At 36.9% G+C, this 15,078-nt stretch overlaps 1 protein-coding gene across 1 annotated transcript in view; it reads right to left on the reverse strand.

Annotated features, from left to right (window-relative positions):
* TRPC3 (transient receptor potential cation channel subfamily C member 3) overlaps positions 1 to 15,078 on the reverse strand; it is a 72,895-nt gene that overhangs the window by 22,870 nt on the left and 34,947 nt on the right. The window contains exons 4-9 of the mRNA XM_002808420.4: positions 12,802 to 12,966; positions 9,903 to 10,119; positions 8,197 to 8,430; positions 5,342 to 5,606; positions 2,346 to 2,541; positions 875 to 1,084 (exon numbers count right to left, since the gene is read on the reverse strand). Coding sequence (XP_002808466.2) covers positions 875 to 1,084; positions 2,346 to 2,541; positions 5,342 to 5,606; positions 8,197 to 8,430; positions 9,903 to 10,119; positions 12,802 to 12,966 — 1,287 coding nt within the window. The remainder of the gene's footprint in view (positions 1 to 874; positions 1,085 to 2,345; positions 2,542 to 5,341; positions 5,607 to 8,196; positions 8,431 to 9,902; positions 10,120 to 12,801; positions 12,967 to 15,078) is intronic.

Consider the following 15,078-nt stretch of genomic DNA (forward strand, 5'->3'; position numbering starts at 1 on the left):
AATTTTAAAAAGCAATAAATCAAATTGCACTAATCTTAGCTTTTTCTCCCAGTTTCAACTGAGAAAAAATATCTACCTTCACTCAGGAAGGCATATGCTTTATGGAGATAACATTGATATCTTGTGGGCTTTTAGGATGTTATAGCTACAGACCATTTGCACAATTTTAGAAAAAGTTATACTTCATAACTTTGTTCCTGTCTGCCTCATTCCCTATTATTTAGGTTTGCTCACATCCTTCTATCTATACCAATTCCATCTCTGAAAGTTAGTTCATGATAACAAAGTACCCTCATGAAAATTATCTTCTTTGTTAAAATTAAACTATGACTCAACTGGGATAACTCAAGGGTTTCTTGCTTATTTATAAAATGAGTACTTATGATTATTTGAGGATGCTCTTGGGCCTGTATCTATTTGATGGCACTAATGGAAAAAAGATTATTTAGCCAAATAAAAAGTTTCTACAAAAAAGGAGAATATGGTGGTGGTGAACTATACATACACCAAGAGGAAGGCTGGAAGTTTAAACTATGTAACTTCAGAATAACAGTTGAGAAGCACAGAACACACAAAAACAAAGTGTTTTCTAACAGTAACTTTTCTGGTTACTTTTAACAAGTTAAAGGCTTTTTTGTTTGTTTACAATCTGGCAGTTTATATGATGTTCTGATCAAAACAGGGCCTTGACTCAGTGACTTCTTGAAACATCATGAAAATATTTAGTATTAGTCTATGAAAGACTGTGGACTAGACAGTTACTTTTGACATCTTCTAAGTTCACACATAAAAATTATTGAACAAACATCAAAAGACAAGAAAAAAAAGAGACAGAACATTTATTTTAAGGTCTTGGTAAGTTTTCGATACCTACCCTGGACTTTGAGTTACCCATTCCCATTTCTATATCCTTCTGAAGCCTTCTCCTTCTGCATTTGGGGAAGTTAATGATTCGCATGATGAAATAAACAAATGATTTTGGACTAGGAACTAGACTGAAGGGTGGAGGTAATGTTTTTCCATCATCAAAATAGGATAACCAAAGTTTTGAACGAGCAAACTTCCATTCTACATCGCTGTCATCCTGTGTCACAAAACAGAAAAAACCTAATTTTAAAAGCTAAATATTCTAGTAACTGATGCTAATAGGTTTTTTACAATGAATCTAAGTTATGTTTTTGACATAGGTAACTTATACACATTTATCTACATATATTCTATAGACCTACATAATATTCTCATTTTTCAAATAAAAGATTCTCATTCTCTTTCATATGCCTCTACCTGTACCCACTGAAATTTAACCAGAACTTCCTGTCTACCATCCAAAAACAAGGCAAAAAGACAAGAAAAATAGAGTGCCAAGGAAGGATAAAAAGATTAATTCCTCCCTCTGTCCCCCACCCAGTCAATTCTGCATGTTTGACAATAGTTGCCTATTTCCCATCCTCCTTCCTCACCTATACCTATCCGAGCCAGGCTGTAGACACAGCATATTATATTTCAAGGGCAAGGGGAAAAAATGATTCTCAGATGAATTGCTTTTTGGTATTTCTGTGTTTACCATATGTCCCCAAATGTCACATAAGCCCCTGAGTAGCCTGATCCTGTCTTACATTTCCTTTCATTCTCTGTGCTGCCCACAGTGATGGAGATAACCACCCTAACTGATAGGAGAAATGAAGGGAAGGGGGTTCGTACTAGGAGGAAGCTGCCTCTCTCAGTTCACACAGCCTAGAAGGCCATTAGGACCAAAACTTCTACTTTGAGGACACTATATATTATGAGTTTCTAAAACATACATAGAGATTTGGTGGAGTTAACAAACCACAAAGCACTAAAAAGACACTGAACACTAAAGTGAAGGACATAAGAAAACATATATACAACAGTGAAGAGAGGTACCAAACCCAGCCCAATCCAAAACCAAGAATCAAGAGATTTCTAGAATACTCAAAATTTTGACTGGATAAAGAACACCATTAGTGTTTGCCAAACATCTGGTCATTCTACCAGGTAGAATGGTGGGCTGGCTAATTGAAAAGAGAGTAATTTCCTTAGGGCCAATACTTTTTCTAGCCACTTATTTCAAAACTTCTGAAGTATACCCTGAGAGAAGGCAGAGCAGCAATAAATTCATGGGGAACCCTGCTGTGCACCTAGAAGACACCAGAATGTGGATAGCTATCTATCCAGGTAGAAAACACAGGGAAAGGCCCAGGCTCTGTGTGGATATGAGCCTCTTTGTTACATGAGCTGGAGCTCAGCCATAGGGTACAGAAGCAGATGTATACTATCAGAATAGGATGACAAGGATAGACACTATGGATAGAAAACAGATTTACCTCAATTTCTTGATATGAGCTATTAATCATAGCAATTAGCATGTTGAGTAAAACGACCACCATAGTTACGTTGTATATTCCATAAAGAACGTATCCAATATTTTCTATGAATTTGTGATCATATTTGAGCACAACAGAAGTCACTTCAGACAACCCAAATATTGACCAAAATAAAGTCTTGAAACTTTCTTCTACACTGTTGAAAAAATAAGGTAAAAAGTAAGTAAGTTAACAGTTTTCAATATCTAAGAGTGAAAAGTAAAAAACAAGTTAGGGTCTAATTACTGTACAGGTGTAAAATGCCACCATAATATACTCCAAGAGTATAACCACTCTGTTATGACATTTCATAGAAAAATTATTCTCTCAGGTTTTCAGGAACTGGTGATTAAACGGTGCCAATGCCTAGCTTTTCTGAAGTTATCATCAAGTGAAAATTCTCTGAACTCCACAGGAGAAAGCTGAAGTCAAGTCACAATAACCATTCCTTTCTCCTACAAAAAGGGGAATTTGCTGTTTGATTTTGTATGTGACTTAGAAATTTAAATCAGGTTTTCTGTAGTAGAACAGGGTTGGGATTAAAATTATATAACCAATTTTTTAAAAGTATGTAAAAACATATTCCTTGCAGCATCATTTGCAGTAGGGAAGAATGAAAGTAATCTAAATACCCATCAATAGGGGACAGGCTAAATAATTCTGGTATATCCATATGATGGAATGCTATGCAGCCACTGTGGGAAAATGAGACAGATCGAGCTTTGTGTGTTTATATAAAATTATATCAAAGATATACTAAATGAAAAAATAAGATATAGGAAGTGTGAAATATTCTATAATTTAAATAAAAAAGAAAGGCATACAAATACTTATATTCTTTTTTATATAAAAAATATCTCTGAAAATATTCAAAAGTAACCATTGCCTCTGGGAACTAAGGAGAAGTAAGAGACTGTGCCAAGGGTAGGGAGAAGGACAGGCATTTCCCTGTAGACGCCTCTCTATTTAAATTTTTTATCACAGGAATATATTACCTACCTAGAAATACTTAACTGGAAATGAAGAGGAGGCAACAGAACGAAAGACTCCTGTTCTTTTCCCTTAATTTATATAATGTACTTCCCGATTCTTCTACCACAACAAATAGCACTTAGACCCTCACCAGACTAATTACCTAGTTTTGTCCCTTAATTAAATGATATTTGGCAACATGTATTTGGGTGGTTTTGTCACAGAACCAAATTGTAATCACTGGTGAACTAAATTAATAATAATTAAATTAAAGATTTACACACATAAAATTCCATTACACCTTCAAAAGTAAGTCTTTTTCTTTCTCAGAGAAAGATTTGTGAAAAAGTACGTTTTAAGTTTGTTATAACATCCTAAATAACAACGAATTTTATAGATTTGTAGGTTTTAGTACTAGTTTATTCATTCACTCATAAAACAAATATTAACAGAGCATCTATTATGTTCTAGAAATTTTGCTACACCCTGAGGATGGAGGGCTGAATAGAACTCTATTCCTGTATAGTTACTCTCTATTACGAAACATTTGGCTGTGTGATGTTATGGCATAGATGCTGACAGGAGAGTAAGAAAAACCATAACCTTTTTGTTCCTGCCATTTATTTGACTGTGTCACAAAATTCTCCTGCACCTTCCTCTTGCTCCTTTGCAAACCTTGCTGCCCCTCGCTTCTCTTCAAATCTATATGGAGTGCATGTGTGGGAAGAGGGGGATAGTAAAAAAGGAAAGGACACTGGCAGTTCTGAGCTCCTACTGTGGGCAAGAGGCTTTATATAACTCACCTTACATAATTGTCACAATGACCTTATTTAAACTTTATTGTGCTTATTTTAAAAATAAGGAAACTGACACTGAGAAATGTTCAGGAACTTAACCAAAAGCCACAGCTAGAAAACAGCAGAGACTGCATTCAAATCCAGGTCTGCATGATTTTCAGCCTGTGTCCTTTCTATTACATTGTATGGTCACATCCCTAGAAAAAACACTGAAGAAAATAGAATGTATAAAATGAGTTACCATAGAGTTAAAAGGAAAATGGGGGCAGGGGTCACACTGTGTGCAAGATCTCTTTGTCATTTCCCTGCTGGGTTCAAAACAGGTTTTTTTCTTCATTACAATAAAGCGAGTTTCAAATCTCTTTCACCTCCAAGACCTGTTCTATATTAACTATTAAAAAATTCATTTTAGAACAATTGAGATGTCTACAAGGGCTTGATATTCTACTGTGGTCTATAGAGTACTTACTGAGTGTATAGTTTGTTTCCAGTAGTGGCATTACTGGGAACAAAGGCAGAGCAGGAAGGGTTTATGACCTCCCCACCTGGAAGAACTGCAGTACACAGCAGAGGCCCTATGTCCATTACAACCGAACACCACCGGGTGAGAACAGATCTCGCAATCTGGGTGTCTCCATGCTGAAGGAACTTAAAGGGAAAATGACTAAGGAAACTTGATCAAGGAAGACTTCATGGAAGAGGTGAGTCTCCAGTGCAGAAACCAGTATGGCCAAAGGAAGAAACCGGTATTATCATGATAGTGGGCTATAAAATGTTTAGCTATAATTTCCTCTTACTCGACTCCCTGTACTGATCAATGAATATATTAAAATAAAAGCTGATGCTTCCTTTTTGAAAGAAGAGTATTGGCTATAAAATGATGAAACTAATTTTAATGTTATACATAATGCAAGAGACACCCAGTATTATAAATCTGTTATCCTGTTTTCTTAATATAGCCAGTTTTGTCTAGGGTTTTTCCAAATTCTGACCCATTCTGTGGTCAAACTCTCACTAAGCTCAGAGATGAGCCTTCAGAGCAATGTAATCACACACAAGCACTAACTGTTTTTGATGGATTATTTTCTGTGCTTAAAAACATCTTTATTACAATCACAGAAATTTTTCCTTTGTTTTCTGTAGATTGGTTAGAATTTCTCTTTCCTTTATAAAAGATGTTTTACTTACGTGGTAAAAGCAGCATTTACTTTAGCCCCAAGGTAGTAAGAATAAAGTATGAACATGCCAATCATAAAGGCAAAAAACACCATAATAAAGAGGACCATGAACTTGAATATGTCCTTTACAGTCCTTCCAAGAGAGATCTGCAGGGGGCCAAAGCTCTCATTTGCAGGGAGGATGTATGCAATCCGAGAGAAGCTGAGCACAACAGCTATGGCATAAAGGCCTTCAGATATAATCTGAGGGTCAGAAGGGAGCCATTTATCTCTAGCTAGAAAAAAAGAGAGAAAGAGATTAAAAATGGAGCTTTCTATTCATTGTCAACTATGCAAAGCAAATACCTTAAATAGGATCTATCTTGTAGGTAGGTGGTTACCATCTCAGTTGAAACTACTCTAGATTTAATTAACTGTCCAGGGATTATTTTCATCTTCAACCAGAAACGTAAACTCTATATTACTTTCAATGGAGGGTACACTATTATAAAGATACTAAGCTGACTTCACATTGAGCAGAAACAGAATAAAATACAAAACGTGAAGAGGTTAAAACACTTCATTAGACACAGACTGTTTCCAGGATGACAAAACAACTGACTTGACTGATTTGTCCCTTCAGTTATTAAATTTATTGACCAGTTATTTTGTCATCCTATAGGCACAGCTGGAGTGTAACTTCTTTCCCATATTTTGTGGGAAAATTAGTTCATCCAATAGTTTATGCAAATAAAATATTTCGAGGAGTGAGAATGTCACTGAATCACAATGGTGCTGACAATATGATATCTCAGCAATATAACTTGTCCCTGAAAAATGTAAAATGCCACTGAAGTAAAAGAATTTTGGATACAGATTCAGAATGAGGACCCCTAAAAACCCTTTCAAGGTCACTTATTAAGTCTGCCGCAGACCTGTCAGGTCAATGAAATATTATGTGGTTAATTTTGTACAAACTGAGTCACTCCCAAAAGAATGGATGTATTGCAGACATCTGCAATAACAACAAAACTTAACATTTATTGATCAGTTCAGCCACTGTGGAAAGCACTTTGAAGATTTCTCAAAGAACTTAAAATAGAACTACCATTCAACCCAGCGATTCCATTAGTGGGTATATATCCAAAATAAAACATATTATTTTACCAAAAGACATATGCACTTGCATCTTCATTGCAACACTATTCACAATAGCTAAGATACGGAATCAACCTAGGTGCTCATCAACAGTGGATTGGATAAAGAAAATGTGGTACATATACTTCATGGAATACTATGCAACTACAAAAAAGAATAAAAATCATGTCCTTTGCAGCAACATGAATGCAGCTGGAGGCCATTATCCTAAGTGAATTAATGCAGGAATAGAAAACCAAATACTGCAGGTTTTCACTTATAAGTGGAAGCTAAACAGCGGGTATTCATGGACATAAACATAGCAGCAATGAAACTGGAAACTACTAGAGGGAGGAGGAAAGGGTTGAAAAACATCTATTAGGTATATGCTCAGTACCCGGGTAATGAGGCCATTCCTAGCTCCAAACCTCAGAATCATGCAATATACTCAGGTAACAAACCTGCACATGTACCCTCTGAATATAAAATAAAAGTTTAAAAAATTAACATTTCTTGACTAATATGTGTCAAACACTGCTTTCAATGATCCTATGGATTTGATATTATTATCCTCTTTTAGAGATGCAGAAACCAGACTTAGAAAGGTTAAAAACTTGATCAAAACAATATAGCGAAGCCTGAATCCATCCCTTCCAGACAACAGCCACTAAATATACATGAATAAATTTAAATAAATAGGTTATGAAATAGTCAAGATATATAAAATGCAATCTAAAATTAATTCTTTAATTACAAATGGTGATCATTTGCTCATTTGAACAAGTCTCCTTAGTATATAAAAATCTTTGCTTGCTGAGAATAACAGAGGTGCTTAATTACATCTTACATTTTGGAGCGGAAGTCCAGCCTTCAATAACGTTTACATGCTACTTGTACTCATCACAATGTGCCCTAATTACACCCAAAAAAATTATTCTTCACAACCAGATCACAGTTAAACTCTGTGCCTGAGTTCCCCTACCTGTAAGATGAAGATTAGACAGCACTTTCTAAAGTCTTTTCCAGATTTCAGATTTTACAACTATATACAAATTTGCTAGCTGTGGCTCCTCAATTTGGCCTCAAGAGAAGGGAAGCTAACATTACTTACCATTGGTTTGTACGGGGGAAGGAAGGCATCAATGTTCTTTCACACTGGGTGTCAGCTGAGGTCTCACTGCTCTTCACAACATAGAGATATTTGACATGAACCCCATTCCATGACATGTGAGCAGGACAACATCCTCCCCCAACATTTCTGCTGGTTCTCCAGAGCTTACATTCTCGTGGTCACTTTAGGACCTACTTCCTGCCTCTGCTGAATTACTGTTCACTTTGCCTGTAGAGCAGTTTGGCAACTTTTATTATCTATCTCCTGCTCTCGGGGACTTATCTTTCACATCAAGCAGTTTATCAAACTATTTTTTCCCTAATTAAGACAGTCTCCCAATAGTAATTATTTTATAGGCTTAAAGGTAATTTTCTTCCACTTTGTAACATTGTCTTTTTATAGCTATGAAAACTGAGGCACAGTGAAGCAAGTTGACTTGAACAAGTTTACACAGTAAAGGGGGTCAGAGCCTTGAAATGAATCCAGTTTTGTAGGTTCCAAAGTTCATGATTTCTCCACTGTCCATAAATATTCAATACACCTCTTATACTAAACATACTCTCATTGGCATTTCCTTCCAAAATGTGGTTCCAATACCTTTCCTGAAACATAAGGAGACCCTGAAGCTAATAACTTACCATAAGTGAAATACTGTATCTCTGGTGGGAGTGTCACTTCACTGAGGTCGCTCTCTTGGACATAACTGTCCACATACTGTTGTGCCTTTGTTGCCTGAAGGAAAGCTAGGAATCTGGCTGTGAAAGCAGCAATGAAGATGGAGAGCATCCCAAAGTCCAGCACATTCCACAACTGCAAAATGTATTCCCTAGGTCCTTCCAGCCAGAGCTCTTTACACTCAGACCACATCATTCCTGTCACAACAAATACAGAAGGTGCAGGTCAGATTTTACAGGCTAGGCCGAGAAGCCATTACTGTGTCCACCACCAGGCCACAGGTATCTCTAAAATACCCTACACATCAAGCACAGTACTAGGCATCACAAAGCATTGACTGACTGACTGTATGGTCACTGAGGCCCTGTGCGGAGTTAAATGGAAGAAGCTCCTGCTAAGAAAATAATTCACCCCACAACACTAGAATTTGGAGAAGCAGTCTACATGTGGCACCAGAAACGTCTCTATTGATGTAGAGGAGGTAGTGGAGCGGGGTGAGGAGAAGGAAGAAGGAAAGAAAATAAGCAAGGAAGGTTCTTCAAGTTGTCCTATAAGACTTTTGGGGAAGAAAATATGTTCTATATAATCACAATGGTTAGTTATCAAACTGTAGTGATTATTGGAGAAATAAGTCCCCAAGATTTTTAACAAGAAGAACGGTTTACCAATAATACTCATATCACACTCTTATCCCCTCTTCTCATTTCCATGTCATGCTAAAAAGTGAGCAACATTATTTGAAAAAGACGAAACCCTTAAGTGAGAGGCCCTAGGACATTCTGAAGAAACTGAAAGCAGAAAATGCCATTCTGGGACAAGAGGACAAAATAGTACAATTTAACAACTTAACAAATTGTCCTGACTACATAAAGGGAAAATATTGTAGAATTTTTAAAAAGTTAATGGCTTAAAAGAAAATGTATAAAATAATTACTTGACCTAGGCTGAGGCCACAGGAGTGAATGGGAGGAAGAACTAACCTACTAACTCAGAAAATAAGAAGACATCAAGACTCACACTGGATAAAACAGATACAAAAATGACTTCAGATTAATCAGAAATAAACAACCTGGTTCCAATCTCCATTTCTTAGCAGAGAGCACAACAAATTCTTTTCCTCACATAACTTCAAATTCTTATTTTAACACAGCTATTCAAAATGGGTTATTGTAAGATGAAATAGGTTGGCACAAAAGTAACTGAAGTTTTTGTCATTTTAAAAATAGTAAAAGCCACAGTTACTTTTGCACTCAACCTAATAACAAACATTCTGAAAATGAAAACTCTCCTAAAATCTCTGGCACTAAACAACAAAGAAAGTATTTGTCATCAGTTGATAGTCATTGGGTTATTTCACAAGTATTTCAATTAAATAATTGATCACAGTGAGTCACATTTTAAAACTTACATCTTGTTCAATAATTGAAATTAGATTTCTGAAACATGGTATATTTGTAATTAGGGTCGTGTTATACATAAAAAATTTTATTTAGTGTTAGGGGACACCTTTTAGCATTACCTAGCTAGAAAATTATTTGATTATTGTGCTATTTAGCTTATCTTGCAATAGTGATGTTGTCACCATATAAGACATAACAACATTTTTTTTCAATAGAAAATGGCGATTATTTCTATAATTACTTTTTGGTAGAATAAATAAAAGACTTACCAAGAACCCAGACCATAATTAGCATTTCAGTCCATGTAAACTGGGTGGTTTTCACCCTGAAGATCTGTTTGGGATAGTCAATAACCGTGATATTGGGCAGCGTGGTGATGCCTTCAAACCTGTCTGAGGCATTGAACACAAGCAGGCCCAGGAAGATGATGAAAGAAGCTGCGTGTGCTACAAACTTCATAAAAGGGCTTCGCAGAATTTTCCCCAGCTGCAACAAGACAAAGAGGAAAAGTTTGCTTCAGAAAATCTGGCTTTCACTTGTGGAGATTACAATATAGGATTAAAAAAAAAAATTGATGAAAGGAGAACACTCATAATTCTGCTTCTGTTTCCAAAAAGCTCTACATTATGAAAAATATTCTTTTAAAGGGGGATGCTTCCTTCAAAAATAATTTAATAAGTCTTCAAAATTCATTGTTCCTAAATGTCCAATTTGTCTTACGGTAGACTGAATTCATAGATGCACTTCTGGAAATCACAGGGCCTATACCGGTTCTTGCTTTTATTTTTACACAAAAGAATATGCAAAGTCCAGATTTTTAGGGTCTAGAAAAAGAAACTTCAACTTTGTATTGTGTAATTCTTTATTGCTTTGTAACTGAGATGTTATGAGGTTCTCATAGACTCATATAAGACATTAAAAACCCTTTGAAGATTAAAAAAATTACTACTACAGAAGTAAATTTTAGTTCTCATTTCTAAATATTCCAAAATCAAGTTATACCTGGTATGCTATTAAAAAAAGGCAGAAAATATTAGAACTAAGATGAATATTGCATCTGTTACTGCCTTAATAAGAAGAGGGAGATACACAATAATTAAAACCTCTAAGTAGGTTAACTTAATTGAAAGTAATCTCTGACTTGGATAATCATGTAAATGGTACAAAAGGACTTCCAAAGTTCAGTTTATAATTATTTTAAGGTGACTCCTTTAAAATCCCCTATGATATAATGTCCTTAAAAGTCCCATGTTCCTGTGAAAATGAAAAACAATTCCTCCTGTCCCAAGGGCCTCCATAGTCTAAGAATTAGGTACATTTGGTAGATTCATCAAGTATGTTCCTTTCTACACTCTCAGACCCTGCTTTTTAACTCCGTCTGTGACCTTATAAAGTACTGAGGTTCACATTTAAAGGACTGTAACTCCGAACAAATGTTTTTGTAGGTCTAGAACCTTAATGTGATGTCAATAAATGATGAAAGAGATGGCAGGTATTTTTGGGATTGAACATGAATGCACACAAAAGTCACATTTTCCATGTCAGACACAGAAAAATAAACAACACATTTACATATCACTTTGTTACACAGTTGCAAAAAGGGCACGTTTGGGGGTAGCTTATCCATAGCACATAGAAATTTCTTGGGAATTATCAAGCCTGTTTCTCCTAAAGGTCAATCTCTTAGAACTTTAAATAACATGAAAAGAAAGCAGAATGCAAATCTCAAAAATGCGATATACATGGAAAATTCTTACTATGTTGCCTTTTTGTCATAAGATACGTGGTATACGGCAGCTCTAAACATGGGCTCTGGGAATGGCTTAACTTCCATGTTTCCCTTCTCTGCAGACCACGCCACACTGTTAGTTGTACTTGTAAAAGTGTAGGGAGAAAAGAAGTGGACTCCAAGATGGTTACTTCAAACCTGATGGAATGTTTTAACTGATTAAGTTCCCCTAAGAGACAAACACTTCTAAACCCGAACATTCCAACTCATTTCCTTCAGAAAGGAAAATTATTTGGGTAAGATATGATTTTCGTTTTATTGCATGCCCTCTCATATTATTTATAGTTTTTCATCTTTAGTGTTTACGTATTTGAAGAATCTTAAAGTAATTTTCCATGACATGTAACAAAAGAACTTGGCTGAGTCATCAAATACGATCAAAATGACAAACGTTCTGCCTTCACGTGCATGGGCAACTCAATGATGAAGTGAGATGGATGAACGTTCTCACACGTATATGGTGTTTGCAGAGCAGAACTCTGCTGGGGTAGATTGCTGAGCCAGAGAGATGACAGATTTCCAGGATCACTTGTAAGTGCCCTTGACTCATTTTGCCTTGAAACTACCTCTGATTTAAACAAAACCAAATTTCAGAATGTAAAAACAGGATTAAAGGATCTCAGCGCAGCTCCTTCTCTCTGGCAGTGCCCATAACTGGCATGAATAGTATTCCTTTCCGCATCTTGCTAGGGGATCTCTTGGGCACAACTAAACTGATTTTACATTGGAAAGTTGAGAGGAGAATAAAGGTACTAACCAAAATGATCCAAGCAAAAACAATAAACAATCTTAAAAAACTTAAAATCCCTGAACCTAAATCCTACATTTTTAAGAACTGTCTGAATTAACACAGGGCTAGGGGAACCTGACATGAATTTTCTTGAAGACTTTGGATACCACCACTGTTCTCAACTGTGCTTCACACACTCAACCTTGGATTTCTTCTGACAGGTCCAAATGGGTTGCCCTTCTAGTTCCCAGTGTAACTGCTTCTTGGTACTACTGCTGTAGTCCTCTCCATTCCCCGGTCTGTTCACAGGCCAACCCAGCTGACACTCTACTTATTAAGCTGTCAATAAAATCAGTACAAGTGCTACTTCATTCAAGCACCTTTTCCTTCTCTGTCTACCATGAGGATTTTATCTGAAAAGAGCCTAAGTACTGTATGCCTGCAAATGTGATCTATCCCACTGGTACCGAATCCTTTTTCATCCCTTATTTGAATTGATCCAGTAATTAAAAAAGAGAATTTGTGTTCTTGAGTCAATTAACATTCAGGGTAAAACTGATAAGAGTCTTAAGCATGAAGCTTTTTCTTTTTTTATCCTAAAGAGACACAGTACACCACTAGAGAGGAAATAGATGTAGAAAGCGAGTACCCTGCTGCAAGGTGCAATCCAGTAGCCGATAGCAAGGAATGGAAGGCCCAGGGCCACGACCAGCACAACGAGACACTTGATCGCTATGGTCTGCTCCCTTAGGCCTGAGAGGTTCTCATACCAGATTGTCAAGAGCTGCTGCTGGCAGTTGGGATGAGCCACAAACTGTTGGGAGAGAGAGAGTTTGAGAAGGGGAAAGAAAGGTAAGTTACCATACCATTGTCAGTAGTTCAACTATTAAATACACGTGCATCCTAAAGACATTAAAGCATATTTTTCTAGCATATTGGTACTGGAAGGTTCTGGTAATATTCTTCTTTGCTTTCCCTCCATTTTTCAAAATTATTTCAGAACTAATAGAAGAACTAGAATGGAAATGAGAGGATAAAATTGGTGGTGTCCTTAATCATAGTTCTTTTTGATAGAAACCCTCCATGATTCACAGATTTCTCTGTGGAATCTGGGTGACATCTGGCTTCTTTTGTAAAAATGTGTCCCATCTTGCGGTTGGCCAGCTTACTTGCATTCAGTTCAAAATGGAAAAGAAAAAAAGTTACTTGGTTTATTGTAGACTATAGCTAAAAGAGAAATGTGTGAAGTTTCGTGAGCAACCCCTAAAATGCTACATATAAAAAAAAATATGCATGATGCGCCCTTTGTGTAATGATGTACTATTACTGCAAATCTGTAAAAGGTCTGAAAAATAATCAATGAACCTGCAAATATTATGCTGGGTCTACACATGCACTTCTTCCGGGAACTGACATCAAATGTCACTTCCCTCCTGTCCTCTTTTTTATTGCTTCCTTTATCAAAAGGTCAAAATATCACGACTATTTATCTTCAGCAGTTCTTTAATAAATAAAATTCTAATCAGGAAAAATGAGAAAATTATACTTATTTCAGCCCAGCCATTTGATTTTTTCCCATTTGATTTTGTTAAGTTATCTGCCTGCATCATTTAGAGGGACTGGGATTTCTTTAAAGCCCTGTCATTATTCAAGAAGCAGAATGTGTTTGTAGTCAGGCCCATGTAAAGGTCCTTATGCCAAAATCTGCCCATTTGTAGCCAGATATGCCTTTTTATGAATGGCCATATGTTCTTTGTCCAAGCTCAGGAATTCAAAAATCAACTATGAGTGACAACATATTTTTTAAAGGAGTTCTTAGTAACACAAAAATCAAGGTATCACTGTCTTCTAAAAAATAGAATAAACAGTAATAATGAACCTGTTAAGAAACACCCATGAAATGTTTTTGGGAACTGAGAAACAAAGAAAGTAGCTGCAGTTCCTACTTGTCAAAAGGTTCCTCTTTAATCAAGTTGTAGTTAATGATCCTGATGATTCTTAGTAACTCCAGGCAATTCCTAGAGTTATTAATATTTGGCTCTTTATCAAAGCCCACCTACAAGGAAACGCACAGGTATCCACTGACTGGTGCATAGTTTCCCATGAACAATTTTAATTAAAAAAGAAAGTCTCATCTCCCAGGACAGGTGATGGAGGTGCAATTTCCCCCAAATCCCTGCTTTTGCCCCCAGAGTGCACCCAGTGGAGAAGCCCACTGATGGCTGCACTGGCAGCTGCCTCTGCACCACCATACATGGGAACTCAATGACCCACGGACAGAGGTGGTGAGAATAAATTTACGAACATTAGATTTGAGATAATTAACTGAGTTATAATGTTGAAATTCTAAGCCTCAGTGTGATGGGTATTAGAAAGCTAGGCTTTCGGGAGGTAATTAGATCATGAGGGAGGAGCCTTCATGAATGGGATTGGTGCCCTGACAGGAAGAGGTGGGAGAGCTTGCTCTCTTTCCACCATGTGAGGATACTATGAGAAGTCAGCAGTCTGCAACCCAGAGGAGAGCCCTCACCAGATCTTCACCATGCTGGCATCCTGATTTTGGATTTCCAGCCTCCAGAACTGTAAGAAATAATTTTTTTTTTTTTTGAGATGGAGTTTCGCTCTTGTTGCCCAGGGCTGGAGTGCAATGGCACAATCTTGTCTCACCGCAACCTCCGCCTCCCAGGTTCAAGCGATTCTCCTACCTCAGCCTCCCGAGTAGCTGAGATTACAGGTATGTGCAACCATGCCTGGCTAATTTTTTGTATTTTTAGTAGAGACGGGGTTTCTCCATGGCAGTCAGGCTGGTCTCGAACTCTCAACCTCATGTGATCCGCCCGCCTTAGCCTCTCAAAGTGCTGGGATTACAGGCATGAGCCACTGCACCTGGCCGAGAAATAAATTTCTGTTGTTTATAAACCACCTA

Source organism: Macaca mulatta, chromosome 5 (genome assembly GCF_049350105.2).
Source record: "Macaca mulatta isolate MMU2019108-1 chromosome 5, T2T-MMU8v2.0, whole genome shotgun sequence".
NCBI classification, from domain to species: Eukaryota; Metazoa; Chordata; class Mammalia; order Primates; family Cercopithecidae; genus Macaca; species Macaca mulatta.